This window comes from Liolophura sinensis, chromosome 1, assembly GCF_032854445.1.
Source record: "Liolophura sinensis isolate JHLJ2023 chromosome 1, CUHK_Ljap_v2, whole genome shotgun sequence".
Taxonomy (NCBI): domain Eukaryota; kingdom Metazoa; phylum Mollusca; class Polyplacophora; order Chitonida; family Chitonidae; genus Liolophura; species Liolophura sinensis.
Genome location: NC_088295.1, coordinates 68,621,941 through 68,644,569, shown reverse-complemented (window position 1 = coordinate 68,644,569; position 22,629 = coordinate 68,621,941). Strand labels below are relative to the sequence as shown.

Here is a 22,629-nt window from a genome sequence, read left to right as displayed (position 1 = left end):
CACCTGGTAATGGTACCCTCATGAAGCCTCATTATGCTTCATAAATCACTAAAGAAAAGTAATATTGGGCTAAAGCTAACACGACTCTTTTCTGCCCACTTGCATTGTAGCCTATTCACCATGGCCCTTCAGGCACAAAACCTGAAAGTATTAGGGTTTGTCTATCTTTTTTTTTTTTTTTGGGGGGGGGGGGGGGGGGCCTACATGAAAAGATGAAAAGTGAAAGATCATTTTATTCAATATTCCCAGTCCCATTCCCAATATATCTGCGGTGTTGCCTCACTGGACTACCTTACTGCAGACACCAGACATGAGACCCATCCTTCCAAATTCAACTGACTCTGGGTCAACCTCAACTTGGTCAAGCTTTATTAGCTCACCTTACGAAGTTGCAGTGGTCACCCACAGTACACCGACAGTCAACTATCAGTAGCGATTTGACCAAGAAGTCTTACCTCAAAGCTCAGCATTTTGTTCAGCTATTCACAGGGCTGCAATTGCCTCCCATAGAACATGGACTGTGAAGTGCAGTTCGTGATTTGCACATCAAAGACCTTTGATAACACATGAAGTCACTGCTCTGCAATCCTTACACATACGATAAACACTCATAGTCGTGACAGTATAATAATTTTGGTCTTTCATCTTGATTTAATGGCAAGATCTTGGCACTAAATAATTAGAGGATAATATCTTTGTATGACAGTGACAATCATTCTACTTTTTTTTTTTTTTGGTTTAGATGTAAGTTTTTGAACGTATCACATGACTTAAACATTATGCAGTTTTACAAAATGGTCAATCTGGCAAGCTACTGGTATTCTCTGAATGCCTTGTCTATGTTGAGCACCAGGCAGCACTAGTCCATTAGGTTACTAGCTTATATTAATTACCCAAATGTGTCCTATTTTCACTAGCGCAACACCACCAATGTCCTCATTTATCCTGAAAACACATGTACACAGAGACTTACTTCCTGATTTGCTGTGTCACATGCTCCCTCTGTAGACAGCGTAGATTTTCTATGACAGACTTCTTGGTCGGCTCGCCATTCAGCTGATCATCCAGCCAGGCTACTGCAGCCTCGTCATTCTCCCACTGATATGACTGATAACATTGAAAATAGCAGGTTAACGATAAAATAGTACAAACACAATTGAAGGCCATAATGTGACCAAAAATTAACCAACCCTTCACCCTCCCTTTTTCACTACTCACATGTCATGAATTAAGACAGATAGAAAAAGTACAAATGCAGTGGGCTCCACCCTATATTGTATTTTTGTCTTTGTGATTGTGATCCCATTTAACACGTGATAGCTAGCCACTTGCTACGAGTCAGGACAACGGCCAGAATTAGTGTCAGAAAAAAAACGGACAGAGCAGAAGGGAAACACATGACCATAGGCATGGTTGCCTGAAGCCTGCTGTGGGTGAGTTAATGGAATGCCTTGCATATTGAAGTTTTAGTGTCATACATAATGTTGTGCCCTTACATTAACAGTCCCCTGGTCCTCTACGAACCAGCGCCCTAACATGGAGTGCAGCTGACCCTCGCTCGCGTCTGTAACCTCTCGCATCTTCTTCTTCAGACCACCCTCCAACAATAGGCGACGTAGCCGCCAGTAGAAGAATTTGCGACTGGTCCGCCATTGTAAAATACGCTGTTGAAGAGAAGTGTCAGTCAGCATTACATCCGACATACAGAAAACACCTAATTTTGATGCGAAGCTGCTGTAGTAAAGCCTCTGTGAGGTGTAGTGTTATAACAGCTCTTAATTTAGCAATTACTGCAGGACAGGAAATTTAGGATAACTATTAAAACCACAACATTTCTTTCAAAGCCTTGGCTTGAAGTACAGTAGCACATGATGGACAATAAATCTGTAGTGTTATAACATAAGCTTGATTAGAAAATATGATTTGAAAATATTAATAGGTGAACTCAAGTAAATGTGTGGCAAGTGAACTGGTTAGGATCTGAGGCAGACATAAGAACACTTAAGTGCCAGGAGGTTAACAACGGTGTCTTATGTGTGATAGTTTCTGCAATACCAGGCATTTCAAACTCATTACAATTCAATGACATATGTGAAAGCTTTCTTGCTTACAAGTGTCATATATTCTTCTATCCTTGTCTTCAGTTACATGTATATTCAAGATTACTGAAATCACTGAGTGAAAACTTCATACTTTGTGAGACTCAATACTTACAGAGATTACTCCTTTCTCCTCCATCCGGCCGGCTGTATCATGGAGATCAGCAAACTGCACGGCCACCGTGTGATATATGGGCAGTAGCTTCTCCATCCTCTTCAGCAGCTCTCCCTCCAGCTGTACCTTCTCGTCTGGTCCTAGGTCAGGGGTGTTCAGCTTCTCCACCAGGCGGCGACACACAGGGTCGAGGCGTCGGATCGATTTGTCTAAATCCTTACGCCGGAACTTTATCTCCACTGTTCCCTCAGGTTCTAACACTCCACCACTGGTAACAGAATAACGGATGGTTATGGCAACAGAATAACAGATGGTAATGGTAACAGAATAACAGATCGTAACAGTAAGAGAATAGCAGATTGTAAAAGTAAGAGAAGAACAGATGGTAATGGTAACAGAAAAACAGACGGTAATGGTTACTGAACAACAGATGGCAATGGTAAGAGAATGGCAGATGGTAATGGTAGAGAATGGCAGATGGTAATGGTAACAGAATAAAAGACGGTAATGGTTACTGAATAACAGATGGTAACAGTAGCAGATGGTATCGGTAAGAGAACAGGCGATGCTGTTAACCTAAAAGCTGACAATGCTGGAAACCTTAATAGGACTTCCAAACTGCCAAATATAGCAAAGCAACGCAAATGTCTTCTCTCAAAACTGCATATACCCTGATTCATTTTATGCATTTTTGAAGTGCCAATCTTTATTAACATGTAAGTTCTTATCACGCACTAAGAAAACTTCAGTGCACATGATACAACAAAGGAAAGCATTTCCTCAATTTTGTTTTAACAGCCGCTGCCCAAAAAATAGGTTATATTCAGTACAGAAATGACCTCAGTGAGTAGCGATAGCATTTTGTCCCACAGAAATGTCTTTGCTGTAAAACCTGGAGTTAATAACAAGCCCTCACCGACTGAGTTCATCAGCATACATCTCCATGTAGCTGGGATTAATGCTGGGATCCACCACAACCCATGCCCCACCTCGCACCTCCGCGAATGGGGGTATGTAGATCAGGACAGGCTGCTTGTATTCACGCAACGAGTCCACTATATACGATCCAAACTTCAGCACCTGGTCATACATATCTGAAACCAGAGTTCATACCCAATGTCAAATAAGACCCCAGGGAGCTTTGATCATTATATAATGCATTTTAGAGAACTTAGTTTACATGTATATAAATCACAGTCTATTGGCTTCCGTGAACATTAAAATTCCTTCTCAGACCATCAACGGCACTAGGCCCTTTGGGTATAGCTTCAATGACCAATTTGGGAGAAACTGATAGCTAAAAGAACTGTACTAACAACAGAAATTAATTAAAAATCTGGAACTCTTGATATCTCTGCATCATAGAATGATCCTTATATCATCTCTCAGACGGTGAACACAGTGTAATCAAAAATTTCAGAGATACACATTCATTAACATGAAACAACTTCATGGAAAATGGAAAACAAAATGCACTTTGGTGTGGCCAACATTATCACAAGTATTACCTTTCATTCCCCCAGAGAATCCTCTCCAGTTCGCAAATACCATCAATGGGAGTTCTTCTCTGTTGAAGTCCATCATAGCCTGGGCAGTTTTATACGCAGAGTCTGGGAACCAAACTTGTCCAGCTTGTTGAATGACCTGAAAAGTACAATAACCATAATGACAATCTAATCAATAATTTATGGGCATTTTACTCAAAATTCTTCCAATATCGTTTTGCAAAAGTATAACAGATGTTCATCTTTGTAATGTCAAGGACGATGATGTGGTCATTATCAGCATCCTTGGACTCCTTTGTCAAAGGCCAATGCATTCAACCAAAGCCCTGATGTATGACAGCTTGAGAAAAAGAGACACCTCAAATATTTCCACGAGCTTTGTTGAGAGCTGACCTTAGTTTCAGAGTCCAGGTTGGCTGGGTCAGCAGGCACCACTAGCTCCACACTGCGGGTCTCAACACTCACCACGCCTACAGGTATACCCCCCAGCCTGCATCCAAGACAAAGGTGAAAGCGTGATGTGTGTGATATATAGACATATCTAACCTGAACAAAACCTTTCAGCCTTCAGGTAAACAAATGTAAGGTGAAGTCACAATAGACCCTTCAATTAATAAAACCAAGCTAGGAATTCTGGAATAGCACAAATGTAAATCAGGTACAACCATCCTACAGGCGGAATATTACATAAAACATATTTCCTTTTTTTGTTTCTTTCTTTATTTTTCTTTTTTACACATTTATAGATATGTAATTTATACATGTACCTAGCCCTTCCAACAACCACAGTCTGTGCCCAAGGGTGGAGAATTTCATTCCAAGAATTCTGATCAAAGAATCCACTTTGCCAGACAACAGGCTTGTCTGTCAACATACATAAAAACACTATTAACTACAAAAAAGGATGGTTCAGCCCAGGCTCTGTGCGGTTTCCTTCCATCATAAAGTTAAATTCCTTTAAATTGCTTTAGCTAAACAGTGAGATTTTGCATTTAAAGGACAAAGAGAAAAAAACAAGCAAAGTTTTCATCAAAGGAAGCACTGTATGCAAATGCAATTGCAATTGAAGGTGTTATTGAATTAATAATACTGTAATAACTGCCAGGAGCACCTGGGTGAGGTCTGCCAGCCAGCATCCAGCGAGGGTCGTAAGGAGCCTTGGTTGGGGTGAAGTCTATCTCACGGTCTACAGGGTCATGGATTTTCAGCATGGCCAGGGGACCATTACGACACTGAAACACACAGGAACTTACATCTACGTGCATTCAGCAATATTAATACCTCCATCTAGATTTCAGACCTGCTACATGTATATTATTTTGTTTTCACTACACATATATTTAATTACAGAATCATCCTTCACTGCAATTTACAGGGTATTTTGTGACATACATAACAGACACAGCACTCCAACCCTCAACAGAATACTGACACGAGCTACCCTCTAAATCCTGTACTACAAACAAAGGTATTGCTTCTAAAGTTTGGGTATCACTAAGTCTTCATTTCAACCTGATCACTGTGTATATGAAATGGAAGAATGGGTAATACAAAGATTATTTGTCTGACAACTACTTTAAAATACAGTCTTTCCACACTTTCTAAAACTACAGGTACAGCCAACAGTTTACCTCACAATAAAAAATAGATAAAAAATACTGCACAAGAGTCAAGGTCCAACAAGTTCTACATGTACAATTACATGTATATACTGTTCCAGATATGCTTACCAGTGGCATGAAAGAGAGCCATTTTAGCACTTTACAGACACCTTCAAAGTCGTCAGAGACAACATCATGAGACACCCCATTGTTATGCATGATCTGGATGCCTCCAAGCTGGTTGTTACTGGTGTAAACCTCCCGGCCCAGCACCTGTAACAGTAAACAAATCAACCGTCATAAAAACTGTACATTTTAAACAGGCTATGAAATTTAACAATGAAATGATAAGGAAAGACTGTAGTAAACTGTACTACTAGTAAAAAAAAGTTGTGCTCAAATCTGAATACACAAGACAACCTGACTGGGGTTGGATCCAATATAACTGGCTTAATTAGGTCAGCCATTTTAAGAGAACTGCATGTAAGACCACAAAATAGGGCCATGGAAGCCGCAGACAAGAAGCGTTACTTACCACTTATCAAGGCTCCATTGACTATGAAAATATTTATTTATTTATTTATTTATTTGATTGGTGTTTCATGCCATACTCAAAAATATTTCACTCATACGACAGCGGGCAACATTATAGTGGCAGGAATCCAAGTAGAGCCTGGGGGAAACCCACAAGCATCCACAGGTTGCTGGCAGACCTTCCAATTTACAGTGGAGAGGAAGCCAGCATGAGCTGGACTTGAACTCACAGTGACCGCATTGGTGGACTGTGAGAATAGGGGAACCCACAAATTCCCGGCCTGCTTTGAAACCATACATGAGCTACCATAATGACTGAAAGACATCCATCTTAACCATGACCTGTTTCTTTGCTGAGAGGACCTGTAGTCATGTTCCTATCAATGAGGATAATCAAGAATTACCTTTGCTGAGGGGACCTGTAGTCATGTTCCTGACTATCAATGAGGATAATCAAGAATTACCTTTGTTGAGAGGACTTGTAGTCATGTCCCTGACTATCAATGAGGATAATCAAGAAATACCTTTGTAGAGAGGACGTGCAGTCATGTCCCTGACTATCAATGAGGATAATCAAGAATTACCTTTGCTGAGAGGACGTGCAGTCATGTCCCTGACTATCAATGAGGATAATCAAGAATTACCTTTGCTGAGAGGACTTGTAGTCATGTCCCTGACTATCAATGAGGATAATCAAGAAATACCTTTGTAGAGAGGACGTGCAGTCATGTCCCTGACTATCAATGAGGATAATCAAGAATTACCTTTGCTGAGAGGACTTGTAGTCATGTCCCTGACTATCAATGAGGATAATCAAGAAATACCTTTGTAGAGAGGACGTGCAGTCATGTCCCTGACTATCAATGAGAATAATCAAGAATTACCTTTGTTGAGAGGACCTGTAGTCATGTCTCTGACTATCAATGAGGATAATCAAGAATTACCTTTGTAGAGAGGACGTGCAGTCATGTCCCTGACTATCAATGAGGATAATCAAGAATTACCTTTGCTGAGAGGACCTGTAGTCATGTCCCTGACTATCAATGAGAATAATCAAGAATTACCTTTGTTGAGAGAACCTGTAGTCATGTGCCTGACAATCAACAAGGATAATCAAGAATTACCTTTGTTGAGAGGACCTGTAGTCATGTGCCTGACTATCAATGAGGATAATCAAGAATTACCTTTGCTGTAGTCATGTGCCTGACTATCAATGCAGATAATCATGAATTACCTTTGTTAACATGACCTGTAGCCATGTGCCTGACTATCAGTGAGGATAATCATGAATTACCTTGTTAAGAGCACCTGCCCCTGTCAGGATGATGTGGGAATTCTCCACCTGGATCACTCTCTGTCCTAAACGAACCAGGTAAGCTCCTATACCTATAGCTCTGCAGGTCACCTACAGGGAAAACAATGGATGAAAATAGGAAATATTACCCACTGATTTGATTCATTACTGGTACTTAACTTTAGCTATCTAGAAGTAGTAACACGTATATTTTCTTCTCACGTGGCCTAGGTGGTTAGCCTGCCAGTGCGGCGCAACAACCCAGAAGCCTCTTACTAATGCTGTCGCTGTGATTACAGAACATGAACCACGTTTCTCAAAGAAATTCAAATCATTTGATTAACAGAGCAAAAATCAAGACAAGGTTTAATGGTAGAGAATACCGTGTAAAAGCATTTCCTATCACAGGAAGACGTAATCTGTGCAAACATTCTGCTTACAAGGGAGCCAATGCCTCACAAAACCATCTCTCGGGGATTAAGTACAAATAGTGTCAATACTCTAATTCTTCAGTCTTTTTGCGTTTGAAACAGCAACTTTCGGACACAAAACTACATTGGTTACATTGACCAATTTCAGGCCTTTCCAAAAAATATAACTTTATCAATCTACGCAGGATAATGTCTTCAGAATATTCCTGAATAAACACCTTGCAAACATGCAAAAAGGTTGAAGAATTACAGTAAGTCATATTTTTGCCGTCATTTTAATATGGGCGATTCACTCAATGACGAGTACAAGACGACCTTGACTTTGTGTGGGATGTCACAGCTATTTGTGCGCGATACATTTTTTTAAAAAATGTGAAATTTTCACCCCAAAAACAGTTTCTCCTATTCAAAGTGAGAGTGAAAAGAATGACACGACACTTACCAGGTTAATGGTGACTACTTCATTGTAGGCCTGTGATGTCTCTCCTGCGATCATCCCTGAGCCTCTGAGATTCTCTACCCCAAGTCCATCCTCCATACCTGAACAGGTACAACAAACCACAAGTATGAGCACACATCAACAAACCACAGATACAAGCACACATCAACAAAGGAGAGAAACAAACAAATTAACAACCCACAGATATATGTACAAGAACACATACCTATGATATCTGTGATCTGAATGAGGCCTCACCTCTCTTGCTAATCTATAATGTGTGTGACCCTGTATCTGGTCTCTCTTTCATGCTAATCTATAATATCTGTGACCCTGTATCTGGCCTCTCACTGATATTAACCTATGGTATCTGTGATCCTTTTTCTGGCCTCCCTAATATACTAATGTAGGACATACGTGATCCTGTATCTGGCCTCCCTCACATACTATCCTAAGTAACCATAAATTTCGACCATGACTACCTTGCCCATATTTCCTGATTTTAGAAAAGTGCTCTGAGGTTTGCTTGGAACATTGGATGATATTCTACTGGAAAATTGTAACTTTCAGCACCAAAAATAATATTCTGTGCCCTTGATCAGCCATTAAAAAGGCACCTTTGTGGACGAAATTTAGTTCGGGTAACCGATGATATCTGTGATCCTGTGTTTAGCCTTGCTCACATACTAACCTATGATTTCTGTGATCATGTATCTGACCCCCCTATCATACTAACCTATGACCTCTGTGACCCTGTATCTGGCCTCCCTCTCATACTAACCTATGACCTCTGTGTCCCTATGTCTGGCCTTCCTCTCATACTAACATCTGATATCTGTGACCCTGTATCTGGCCTCCCTCTCATACTAACCTATGACCTCTGTGACCCTGTATCTGGCCTCCCTCTCATACTAACCTATGACCTCTGTGTCCCTGTGTCTGGCCTCCCTCTCATACTAACCTATGACCTCTGTGACCCTGTATCTGGCCTTCCTCTCATACTAACCTATGATATCGGTGATCCTGTATCTGGCCTTCCCCTCATACTAACCTATATCCTCTGTGTCCCTGTGTCTGACCTTCCTCTCATACTAACCTATGATATTGGTGATCCTGTATCTGGCCTTCCCCTCATACTAACCTATGACCTCTGTGACCCTGTATCTGGCCTCCCTCTCATACTAACCTATGACCTCTGTGACCTTGTATCTGGCCTTCCTCTCATACTAAGCTATGATACCGGTGATCCTGTATCTGGCCTCCCTCTCATACTAACCTATGACCTCTGTGTCCCTGTGTCTCACCTTCCTCTCATATTAACCTATGATATTGGTGATCCTGTATCTGGCCTCCCTCTCATACTAACCTATGACCTCTGTGTCCCTGTATCTGGCCTCCTTCTCATACTAACCTATGACCTCTGTGTCCCTGTGTCTGGCCTTCCTCTCATACTAACCTATGATATCTGTGATCCTGTATCTGGCCTCGCCTTCATCATCAATCAACTCCGCCTTCACAGATCCCAGAGATCCAGCTTTCTTAAAGTCCTCTGGTGTCAGATAAATGTACTCAAATCCCTGTAAAACAGATCAAAAATAGCAAATGTTGCAAATTATTGATCTCAAAAGCACAAAGAAAACCCCTGAATGAGTAATTCTCAAAAGTACACTGATTTTTTTTGACTAATGAAAGTATCATACTACGAAGACATGGAGAATCATTAAAACTCATCTATGCACTAATTTGTTTCTTCATGAAATATGCCACTTTTCATGTGTACTCATAAATCCCTACCTTATCAGGATCCTCTTTGTCACGCCAGGCCACCTGAAACTGGTGCTTGATTTCCTCTGCGAGTCCTATACGTGCTCCACTATTGGCTGCAATGTACACACGGGGAATCCCCTTCTGCCGAGATAACTCAGAGGCTTTCTATTGGAAGGAAGCGTGTAAAACATCTCTCATGTAGTAAGGCTTTGGAAACATTGTCTGACAACTGATATATTCATATCTATTTTCTCTACCATTTTTTTCTTTTTTTGCTGGAATCTTTCTTTGTTGATAAAATATAGACATCACAATAAATCAATATAAAAAGGCGTCAATTAAGAATTTAATGCCTTAATCAAAGAGAGATTTTTCTAGAACATCAACACACCTTAAACAGTAAATCCTCTTGAGGCCCAAAGGAGCCAATCTTGAAAGTAATGTCGTTTGCAATAACAATGATGTCTCTGCCTTCTGGGAATTCCGGGGTTTTAAATGTCATTCTCCATGCTACCATACCAATCTGTTCAAAGTGAAAGGACAGAAAAAAAATTATGCCTGGACAACTCTGCCTGGCAAATGAACAATATAACCAATTCCCCTGACAAAATTCTGTTCTACACAACATCAAGGGGATAAACTCTTACACAACATTCTACTTTTTTTATATTTAAAGATTAAATAAAATAAAAATAAAAGTCATTGGCAATGTGCCTCAATGTAATCAGCTAAGATGTTTATTGGTCAGTAAACACATGTATTGTATTAAATTTCCTAACTGTATACATCTAAAGCAATAATGTCAAGAACTTCCTTTCATCTGTCTGAAGCAGAAGACTAGAAACTGATTTATTTACTGGACTGGTGTTTAGGAAATGATTAGCAAAAAATCCATCACAGCAAATCCAGTAGGATATTTGTTATTTTATAATAGCCCAAATAGTTATCTTTCACAAAATATCAGCCTTGTCTGTTCTCATTGTAGTATAACCTTTTCCACCAATAGAATCCTAGAACACTATAACTAGCACAGGTAGGAGTCTGACACTGACTGAAAGGCAATAACTGGAGTTATTCTTGGGTAAATACAGGAAATTTGATTCCATTAACAAATACGCATTTTTGCCCAAAATCTTTTGTATGACCTCTTTAACATTGTATTCAATTTTTTTTTATTTATATGTCAGCCTTAGGCCTATGGGTGAAGTAAACATGCTTAGAGTAACCTCACTGTCACGGGCCTGACAGTCGCAGTAATATAGTGCTGCATCTGGCTTAGCCAGAGAGAGCGTGAGAAGAAACCGATATCAGCTGTATAAATATCATGAACTACATGTAATTCATGGACATGCCTATGTGACAATCATCAGTCCCTGATTTACCTACCTCCTGATGTAAACTCACCTTATTTTCTTTATGCAGTCTCTTCTGTTCTGACACATGCCCATGGCCACTCAACACCAGCTCTATGTAACTCATGGGCTCAGCTGGGATGACGGACTCGGGCAAATCGTACTGGTGTATGAACACTTCAGATGTGAACTCACCTCATTCTCTCCATGCAGTCTTTTCTGTTCAGACACATGCCCATGGCCACTCAACACCAGCTCTATGTAACTCATGGGCTCAGCTGGGATGACAGACTCGGGCAAATCGTACTGATGTATGTACTCCTGCCACTGTTTCATCATTGCCTGGACAACAAGAAAAATACCGATACCAACTGAACACATCTCTTTAAAGAAACAGTCTGGAGAGTAACAACCAGATTTCCCTTTTCTTAACTCACTCTGGATGTTTGACATGCTAACACACAGTTGTCTTAGTAAGTATACTTAGAGTCACTGAAATTGAACTTTGGTCACAGCAGTATTATAATTACTGCTTTTTTAACTGACACAAACCTGACTGTTAATTTCCAGCTTTTTGTACCAATATACGCCAACATCAATAAATACCTTTCTGCTACCGAGAATTAAACTATTGAAGATATCAGAGTTTAGGTGAGTATGTGTCAATCTATCTAAAAACTCATAATTTTCAAAAGACAAGATGACAACTTTCTTGTCTGTCAACCTTGTTGCTGTGACCCACTTACTGCACTCCTGATGATGATAATATCTAAGCCCAAATATTGGATAATAATGAAGTCTTTATTTTTCAGAGTTACAATCCTTGATCATTCGGTTTAATTACTTTATTTCAACTGAAGTTTAAAATAATACTTTTGATGCCAACATGCAAGTTTTTCCTGATACAAATTAATCAAACTTCACAAAACACGATAAAGTGGCCCTATAAGGTGGATAAATCAATGAGAAACAAGCAAAATGTGTCACATGAAAAATGACTTTAGGTGAAATACCTCACTCCACTTGACAGAAAATCTTTAATCTGGTGTATCATTGTTTGTTTTCTTAGTTCTCACCTGTCTGAACATCTCTGGGAAGTCGTAGACGTAGGTGGTACCACTGGACTGAGCCTGGAATCTCTTCAGTTGCAGGTGATCCTTAGTCACATATGGCGTACTGATCAACAGGCCATTTAGGGGTCCCTGCTTGGCTCCATAAGCCTCAAACATCACCTGAGAAAGAAACATAAGACTGGTGTGTTTATCATTTTTTTAGGCCATGGAATCATCAAGCATCCTGTTTTATCATGTACTTGGTGTCAGAGGTACAAAAATTATAATTAACTCAAACCCAACACTGATCAGGAGAGGGCATGAGAGGGATTTAACTTACAGGCTTGGCTTTTTAACTGGCAACAATATTTACATAAACTTTTTTTCCCCTTATACACGTTCTGCTATTATAAATGCATTGCACTACCAACTTTATAACTCACTCTGTCAAATATCAATGTCTTATACACTTCTCAATAATATTTTAAAAATTTTTGACTGGCTGTGACTTTAACTCTAGGGTTTTTCAGATTCATGTAAAGGCAAAGGGCAGTAGCTTACCTAGGACACTCCTGTTTACTCCATCCATAAACTCAGCCTCTAAATCACCATCATATAACTGAAGAAAACTGATAAATCACCTATCAATTATTAAATGTAGAACTAAATCTACTAAATTCAACAGGTAAATCTACACGGTAATAGCTAGTGCCTCCTCTGCAACTCACCTGTCCTGTACGAGGGTCCTTAGCCTCCTTATAAAGACTGATATCCAGGTAGTATCCGCTCTCATTGGTCAGGAACAGGCGGATCGGGAAGCTGTTACTGCTGCCTGGCAGGCGAATGGTCAGCTTCAACTCGGCCTGCAGGACCCGTAATTTCCACAGTCGGCTGCCATACCTCATGACCATCCCCCGGACAGTCTCCTCCAGCTACACATGCAGGGGGAGAATACATAAATGCAATATTATAGATTCTCAGAGTAAATCCTCGACATAGCTTACTGCATGGGTGTGTATGTTCATAGCTTTTCTGACAGTACAAAACTCTGCATTCAACTTGTTTACATACAAACACTTGCAGTGTATATTGTTTATAACTGTTGGCATACACTACACTTGCCGAATATATATCAAAATAATTGTACAATACTTGACATGCCTGTGACATGTTTTTCAGACGTGAACAAGCTGGAATAGTTTAGATGTGAACGTACTAGTGTGGATTAATACAAATGTGGACGTACTAGCGTGCTTTATTACAGATGCGGACATACTATTCTGCTTTAATACAGATGTACATGTACCAGTGTGCTTTATTACAGATGTGTATGTACCAGTGTGCTTATTACAGATGTGGATGAACTATTCTGCTTCATTACAGATGTGGATGTACTAGTGTGGTTTATCTGACATTTGGACATACTGGTGTGCTTTATTATTCATTACCGATGTGGGATGCACCAGTGTGCTCTATTATAGATGCGAATGTAGGAGTGCTTTATTACAGATGTGGATGTACTAGTGTGGTTTATTTAATACAGATGTGGATGTACTACTGCAGTTTATCGGATGTGTACGTCCTTGTGTGCTTTACTACAGACGTGGGATGCACCAGCGTGCTTTATTACAGATTCAGATGTACGAGTGTGTTTTTATTGTGGGTGTGGATGTACTACTGCAATTTATCAGAAATGTGGAGGTACTGGTGTGCTTTATGATTGATGGGGTGTGCTATTGTGCTTCACTACAGATGTGGATGTACCAGTGTGCTTTATTATAGATGCGGATGTACGGGAGTGCTTCATTACAGATGTGGATGTACAAGAGTGCTTTATTACAGATGTGGATTTACCCGTGTGCTTTATTATAGATGCGGATGTACAAGAGTGTTTTATTACAGATGTGGATTTACTAGTGTACTTTATACAATACACATGTGGATGTACATGTACTACTGCGGTTTATTAGACATGTGGGCATACTGTGCTTTATTACTGATGTGGATGTATTAGTGTTCTTTATCACAGATGTGGATGTACGAGTGTTTAGTTAATACAGACCGCGATTCATTAGATATGTGGACTCACTAGTTTGGATTATTACAGATGTGAATGTACTAGTGTTCCTTATTACAGATGTGGATATACTAGTGTACTTTATTATAGATGCGAATGTGCGAGAGTGCTTTATTACAGATATAGATGTACTATTCTGCTTTGCTATAGACGCAGATATAACTGAGTGGTTTATAACAGATGCAACAGACTGGTATGGTATATTATAAATGTTGATATAATAGTTTGGTATAATGAAGAAATTGACATACATATATATTTAATAGCATTGTATACTTTTGATATGTATTATATCTGCCCAAATTGTCACCAGGGGATATACTGCATATGTGGACCTAACTGCATGGCATGCTGGAGACATGGACAAAATTTGCATGGCATAATGAACATGCTAACATGCATATATGAGATATCTGGCTGGATACTATCATCTTTAATACAGAAGATGTATACAACAGGGTTACCAGGATAAGTCAAATATATCATACTCGCGAAGGACACAAGGAAAATATAATCAGTGTGCTTGAGTTTACAAGTATGTAAATCCTCTTACTGTACCAAAGGAATACCACTATTTACAATCCCAATCACATACATCACCTTAAATGTTGATGATTACCAATACAAATCCTTCACACCTTGTCGGCGCTACATGTGTGATAGAGTGTTGCTGAAGTCTTAACACTAAATTGTGGGTTAACAGCAACTGCAGTCTTAACTCACACACTTATGTGCTCACACACAATGAGCATCGCTGCAGTTTGAAAGGGTTTCTTTGAGGTCAGGAGATATAATAGGGGTGGAAAAACAAACAACACACTACTGAGTACTCCACAATAACATGGTCACCAGTGGCTCAACAATTTCTTACTGCACTGCAAAATTTTGGAATCTTGAGAGATGACCAAGTGTAAGTGTCAAGACATCTGACGGGCAGGGGCAATAACTCCTGCTCTAACATTTCTGAGATTCCAATGATTTCAGAGGAAATTAGAAACATCTTGAATACTACAAGGTATGTATCTTGATTACACGTACATCTACAGAAACTGTCCCATAATAATAATTATGTCCCATAGTTATGTTAACAGAACTGTTAAAATTCATGTATGAAGGCCTAAACCTTGTTAATGTTAGGTCCCAAATATTGTGGAGTATTGCCTTCCCTAGCTACAGGAAAACTATAGACTATAAAACCCAACACATAGTACAACAACAACACCCAGGTCCCAAAGAGAAAAGGGTAAAGTAATGTGAATATGAAGAATGCCCACGGTGAAAACCAAGCCCTTAGATGAAAATGATCTGAATGTATGTTGTTTAATATTTCTAATCTTTGTAATAGTTCAACTTACTGAACTGAATTCATCTGTGCGTGTTGTATGAGTACTACATTCTGCATGTACTTACTTGTAATTAAAATAGCAAATTCAAACAATGAGCAATGATAAAATAATTCAAATGATTTTGAAAAATTTGAGATTATTACGTTTTGAACCGATTTATCTGCGTTAACACTTTGAAGTGATAATAATGCTGAGCCATCTGTTTTGTTCATCCTGAAAACATTTATTTTCATTGCTTTTCGAAAAAAAACTTTCATGTTTGGCCTCATAAAATTCAATGAAATTCAACCCTGATTAGTTCTTCATGGCCGGTATAAGACGATTTTTCCAGGATGAACAACACAAAACTTTCTGAAATTTTCTTTTTCACAATTTAACATTTCTGCATTCCAGAAAAACAGCAGTTCTGCAGCACTTATATTGGTAACTACTTTTGAGGTCCAGCCAATTCACACAGTATTTTAGCCACAGCTTCAGCTGAATGCTAAACCGACAGCAAAACCTGGATTTTTATCTCTTAGGTTTTAATAAGTCAAAAACTTAAAAATCCAGAATTTCTTTTTTATATGAAAAGTTTTACGAGTTACTTTAACCATCTGAATTACCTTGCTTGGGTCAGAGAGAGTCATACTTGGTACAAAATTCAGGAATATGTGATTACAGTCTGTGCGCTTGGACTGCAACAAGATAGAGTGTTAATCCAGATGAAAAATCTGACAACAGAGGTTAATAAGGACACTCAAACACATACATAAACAATGGACAAAGAAAGGTCACTGTGGTGTTAGGAGGTCAAGGTCATTCTATGGAAGACCTTGACGGCATTTGCACTCTGACCTGACGGGGCTCCATTTCAAAAGTTGTGAGGAAATTCAGAAATATGTCGTTGCCATCTGCCTGAAATCAGTACATTTTGCTCAAACATTACAATGGGTGGTGTGAACAATAAATTAATGATAAAGAGTTTGTTGCATTGAAGGGTACACACAGACTGGCAGATTGTATCAGTACAATAATTTATATTTTTTTTGTGGCAAAAATACAAAGGAACTTATTCACAAAGAATTATATCTAATTTATCAAATTACAAATTTTCTTAGGAAATTTTTCCACATTTTGTTGAGGACATTATCATGTGTTCACATACCCTATTTCGTCTAATTTTTGGGACATCTGGTCTGCTCATTTTAGCCAATATATATGTAATTGTAGCAGGAATACTGAGTGCTTTTCTCACATGTTTAGAGCACCTAATGAACAACATACCCATATCTTTATCTTTCCAAAACGCTGGTAAAGAAATGTAATATTTTACTTTCAACACTAATAATATCTGTCCAAAAATTGGAAGAATTAAGGTATTCATCACAAATGTAACAAAATTCACATCCTGATGCACATTACATAACCTACATATGGGTGAGAGAAGGCCACTTCCAATGCATCCATTGCTTCCAATAGAGTTCTCTCCCCTTCATTCTGGAGATACTCAAACGAAGCCTCCTGTAATACCAAAAAGACTGAATATCAGCAAACAAATTAACCTTGGAACCTCAACATATGCCCATCATGGCACGGGTCACAAGAGACAACATCAAACTTGATGATGATCGAAATACACAGGATTATCCTCTTAAGTAAAGCAGTCCTTCAAAAGGTTGATTTCAATAGGCTTCAGCTCTGGCAAAAAAGACAAAAATAAGTATATAATATTAAGAATTAAGTTCTGTCTTCATTACCTTTGTCACCAGGTCTGAGTGTCTGATGATGGATCGAACAAAGAAACGATAATCAGTCACTTCCTGTCCTTTGGCGACTTGCTGGAAATCAAAGACATTGGAGATATTCAAAAAATGGATTCTTGTACAAAGCATACAGAAGTGGAAAACAAGAATATACAAGAATATATATCATTTATGTAACAGCAATTGGTTTGATTTTGACAATTTGTAGATGCATTTAATCAAGCTTTTTTTTGTAAATAGCACTGCCTTCTGTTTAAAAAAATAACAATTTGTTAGAAACCTGACAAAAACGTGATTTATAAATCATTGGGAAAGTGAGCCCAGCAAACATCAGAAAACAAGTCCTTGTATACACAAACGTCTGACCTTTGCCTTTCCCAGGTAGAGGTGCATCTTGCTGTTGGCTGTTGGGATAGCCTCAAGGTCAAAGTTCCTCATACGATTAATCTCCAGCTGAAAGGCCAGGGCAGGCTCCAGATGACGATAGATACGGTCCTCACGAAACTGAAACATTATTACATGCCATTTTAAGTCAGCAATAGTAGCGCGTTTGTTTACAAAAAAAAAAAATTTAGGATGCCTCTGAAAATAGCGATAAATCATGTTTTGGAGACAAATTATGTTCATGTGCAAAACACGGAATTGTTAAGTGAGGCAGTTCTTCAAATACAGTGTTAATAGACACACACACACACACACACACACACACAAAAAGGAAAAAATATTAAAAAAAGAATAAGAAAGCTTTAAAATCTGAAAGTGGTGTATTTGCTCAGACATGAATTTTACCAATTTTTGTAACTCCAAGTGATGCCAATCTGATGATATATATGTGGTGGTAAAGCCAAATACGAAAGAGACTGAGACCACAATTCCATAATACAGCCCATATATAAGGGCATACTAAAATGCAATTTTCAAAGGGCAATGTCAATCTGCTTTTCACATCTATAAATATGTAGTGTACTCAGCGGTACACATGTACTGAATAAAATAGACACATACAGCATATGTACTTACATCAAACCTGGCCCTGTAAGTGTAATACTTGGGGAAAGCCCTCTGCAAAACAAACACAATAAACTGTAGAAAAATGAGAGATTTATGTGGATGACAAAATGTGCTACTAATCAACAATATCAAATGCACTAACTGCAAAGAAGTGACAGGTTTTAAGATGGTGTACATCTCACAACTTGAGTTAGGAAGATTGAGGGAAAGAAAAGTGGCTGTGATGTTGCTCATGTAAAAACATACTTGTCATAAAGGGAACAACTTACCCTAAACAAGACAAGGATGGTGACTCTGCGGATGCTTTTCTCATTCAAAATGTCTTTCTGAAAGAAGCACGTAAAATTATGGTGAAATAGGCACAGTTTTTAACTCTCCTGAGCCAAAAAGCATATCAGTGGTGTGGAGACCGGCATAATAAAGTATGGAAGGTCCCACAACACAAACTACATATATCTGGGAAATGAAATGAAACTAAGAAACGATGCACACATGTAAAGTAGTAACTCTTAATCATCATGAAATATCAGAACACCTATTAACAGATGAAATAACAAATTACTGATAGGTACTGCCTTGCCATAGATAGCAGATCATGATCGGTTTTGAATGAGAGAGATACCTTTGACTGGCAAAATGTCTGGAATTTCTCCGCAAAGACATCATCGCTGTCTCTCTCCTCACAGCGTATGGCAGCATTGATGATGTGGGTTGGCTCATCTGGGTTTTCCTGTAACACATAATACACTCAATTGAAATACAATTTCTTCAACTTCCTTGTGTTTTAACACGTTTTATTTTACAAATAACTGTGTATTTTCCAGGATGGTCAGCTCATAAATTTGAGTTATATATTTGATTGGTGTTTTACGCCAGACTCAAGAATATTTCACTTATACGATGACCGCCATCTCACAAATATGACACAAATTGTACCACCATATATATGTTCTATATGGTCTACATATATTAAACTTCTACTTCAAATGAGTGAGAGCTTGAGTGCTTGGGGTTTAACGTTGTGCTTAACAATTTTTCAGTCATATAACGACGAAGGAATCCTTAGGGTGTATGTAAGGTACCTCCTTCTTGCATAACGGATTTCCACCGCTCTTTTATCTAGTGCTGCTTCACTGAGATGACTTACTGAAGGCAAGTAAGGCGGCCCGCCCCAGCCATTATACTGATACGTTTCAACCAGTCATTGCACTATCCCCTTTATGCTGAACGCCAAGCGAGGAAGTTACAACTTCCTCTTTCAACTTCAAATGCAAATCTTCACAGAGTATTTAACCATACACTCTAAGATGGATTTTAATATAGACAGGACACCAGAAGTCAGGAATTTTGTAACTTACGGTAATTAATATGCACAAAGAGCATCAACGCTGGGAGAACTTCCTTGTGTTACTGTGCTTTATATGTATGCACAACCTGAGCCCAATACATGCTGTACTTTTTGAGACACAACCCTTAACATTTAACTTAACATTGATTCCAATACACGAGGCAAAAAGTAGTAAATGACATAATTTATGGTAGTTAATTAAACACAGAGCATCAACGATGGAACATCCCCCTTGTATCCATTGTGCTCTACACCTTTGTTGAACATCAGCTCAATGCATGCTTTGGTTTGACATGTTTTCCATTAACAATGATTTAGCTGTTATTAGGTGCAAACAAGATTGAAGTATGACATAAGCTACAACTGTACTTTGCCAAGAGAGCTAAAAACATATGACATGAAGCAGAAAACAGCCTCCAGACATGGAGGGCGAAATTACAATAACAATTACGATGTTGAAGGAGTAGTGACATGTCACAACACTTCTCTGCTCAGAATTTATTTATTTGTTTATTTGATTGATGTTTTATGCCGTACTCAAGAATATTCCACTTATATGACGGCGGACAGCATTATGGTGGGAGGAAACCTGGCAGAGCCCGAGGGAAACCCACGACCATCTGCAGGTTGCTGACAGACCTCCCCACGTACGGCCAGAGAGGAAGCCATCATGAGCTGGACTTGAACTCACAGCAACAGCATTGGTGAGACTCCTGGGTCGTTACGATGCGCTAGCGCACTAACCAACTGAGCCACGGAGGCCCCAGAATTAGGCAAACTGATCACTCTACTTCTGCTTTCCCCACCGTTAGACTGTTCAGCTGAGCAGACATCTTTTCCCATTTTACGGTCTGTTCCTGAACACACTTACAGTGTCGGTCTGCCTATCACATCAAGAGTTCACCCTCACCTGTGTAGCCTCATCATCCAGCTCATACTCTAGCCTATGCGCTATCTCTCTGTCCAGGAGTTTCGGGCTGTCAGGAAGCACGTTGGCACGGAAACGTTCCATCAAAGTGTCAAAGGACCTACGAACACAATTATTATCATACATCAGTAATTACAAGACTATGAACTTCTCACCAGATCTCCCGCAGGGATTCCTAAACTCTCTTCATATTAATATGTTTTTCATCATTTTCCAATGTATTATCCAAAAATTGTTTGCTTACTTAAAGGATAGTTGATGTGACCGGAAAGTGCTAAGTGAGCTTATTTATCTTTTCTTAGAGATTAAAGGTAAAGGCCACTCTAAAGTGAAATATATATCACATGAAAGCAAAAAGTAAAATTGTGTTAAGAGATCAGATTCTACTGGTCTATGTGATCCACATCTGTCCATTTTGACTGAAATAATTTGTTTTAAGGTCAAATTGGCGAATGCATTCATAGATCTATATGTGTATGAGCTTTGAATGATGAAATGTAACACAAACTACATATATCTGGGAAATGAAATGAAACTAAGAAACAATGCATACATGTAAAGTAGTAACTCTTAATCATCATGAAATATCAAAACACCTATTAACAGACGAAATAACAAATTACTGATACGTACTGCCTTGCCATAGATAGCAGATCATGATGTGAAATGTAGCAATGTGTGTTAAGCAGCTAAATCGTCCCTGGTAGCATTGCGATCAGAAAAGGGCACCACAGAATATTCTATTTTCCTGGACAGTTTTTAACAGTCTCTCACCCAATATATACTTCATTTTAGTGTGTTTTTTTTTGCATATGAACAAATATAAACACTCATGGAGGTTCTTGTGTTGATTTGACAAATGAATGACTTGACGGCACATTGGTAATGTTTCCATAATTTTCTGGCAATTACACATATGTTAATAGAGGCAAGGACATTGAAAACTTGGATTAAGTTCACACACTAATGTTGATTCAGTGAAATAAAATGCTGACAAAAGGGAAGAAAAAAAGTTAGGCTTTCTTGTTTTAGGGATCGCAGCTAAACATTAACACACTCTCAATACACCTGTAACTGAGAGACGATAGATTTCTCACAACACTTGAGAAATGTCACTAAGCCTCCTCTGATTTGTGCTGAGCTTACCTTGTGAACTGATCAAATGAGCTGAAGGCAGACATGATTCCCATCCTCTGACAGACAGGGGGCTCATCTGTGGCGTCAAACATGAAGCCCACGTCCTCCTCTATACTGGGCACTCGGGGGATCTTAGAGTCCATACGGATCACCATTAACCTGGGTACAAGAGCGTCCCATCATGACATTCTTAATTAGGGGCATCTTTGGCCGAGTCGGTTAGCCAGGAGCCTCTCACCAATGCGGTCCCTCTTAGTTCAAGTCCGGCTCATGATGGCTTCCTCTTGGGCCATATGTGGGAAGGTCTGGCAGCAACCTGCAGATGGTCGTGGGTTTCCCTCAGGCTCTGACTGGTTTCCACCCACCATAATGCAGGCCGCCAGCGTATAAGTGAAATATTCTTGAATATGGTGTAAAACACCAATCAAACAAAATAAAATAAATACATAAACATTTTTAATTATTCAGCCATTTTCATTGAAAACAGTAAAACTTAAAGCTCACTTTAAGTCAGCATAATTGAAAAATATGGTGTCCAATTTTACTAGCTGTGTTTAAGTTAAAAATGGTGTCTAACTTTAAGAAAATTTGTTTTTATGTTAATGACAGATAATGTTTCAACCGACACACCATCAATGTGAAATGGAAGTCAAAGAAAAGAAGATTTTGATGAAGCTCTTTTCATAGCTCCAAAAACTGAAAACAATTGCTATTTTTTTTGCTGCCTCAGCAAATGAAAAATGTCTGTCTCAGACAGGAAAAGTCTTATGCCTGGGTGCATAATTAAAACCCTCAAATCTCTTCATCGTGTAAAGATACAGAGACATCACTACTGTTTATTTAGTGGC

The 22,629-nt window shown here is 39.0% G+C and overlaps 1 protein-coding gene across 3 annotated transcripts in view; it reads right to left on the bottom strand.

Annotated features, from left to right (window-relative positions):
* The window catches only part of LOC135482217 (acetyl-CoA carboxylase-like), a 69,119-nt gene that overhangs the window by 2,283 nt on the left and 44,207 nt on the right, over positions 1-22,629 (bottom strand). For all 3 annotated transcript variants that reach the window (XM_064762086.1, XM_064762089.1, XM_064762087.1), the window contains 26 exons: positions 21,791-21,940; positions 20,627-20,744; positions 18,991-19,098; positions 18,638-18,694; positions 18,378-18,419; positions 17,724-17,861; positions 17,352-17,432; positions 17,026-17,115; positions 16,218-16,289; positions 12,918-13,121; positions 12,214-12,369; positions 11,333-11,479; positions 10,177-10,308; positions 9,813-9,950; positions 9,475-9,595; positions 8,022-8,119; positions 7,149-7,259; positions 5,450-5,593; positions 4,831-4,951; positions 4,487-4,583; positions 4,113-4,209; positions 3,723-3,858; positions 3,131-3,308; positions 2,215-2,482; positions 1,497-1,664; positions 974-1,107 (listed from right to left, as the gene is read on the bottom strand). In XM_064762086.1, the coding sequence (XP_064618156.1) occupies positions 974-1,107; positions 1,497-1,664; positions 2,215-2,482; positions 3,131-3,308; positions 3,723-3,858; positions 4,113-4,209; positions 4,487-4,583; positions 4,831-4,951; positions 5,450-5,593; positions 7,149-7,259; positions 8,022-8,119; positions 9,475-9,595; positions 9,813-9,950; positions 10,177-10,308; positions 11,333-11,479; positions 12,214-12,369; positions 12,918-13,121; positions 16,218-16,289; positions 17,026-17,115; positions 17,352-17,432; positions 17,724-17,861; positions 18,378-18,419; positions 18,638-18,694; positions 18,991-19,098; positions 20,627-20,744; positions 21,791-21,940 (3,306 nt within the window). The remainder of the gene's footprint in view (positions 1-973; positions 1,108-1,496; positions 1,665-2,214; positions 2,483-3,130; positions 3,309-3,722; positions 3,859-4,112; positions 4,210-4,486; positions 4,584-4,830; positions 4,952-5,449; positions 5,594-7,148; positions 7,260-8,021; positions 8,120-9,474; positions 9,596-9,812; positions 9,951-10,176; positions 10,309-11,332; positions 11,480-12,213; positions 12,370-12,917; positions 13,122-16,217; positions 16,290-17,025; positions 17,116-17,351; positions 17,433-17,723; positions 17,862-18,377; positions 18,420-18,637; positions 18,695-18,990; positions 19,099-20,626; positions 20,745-21,790; positions 21,941-22,629) is intronic.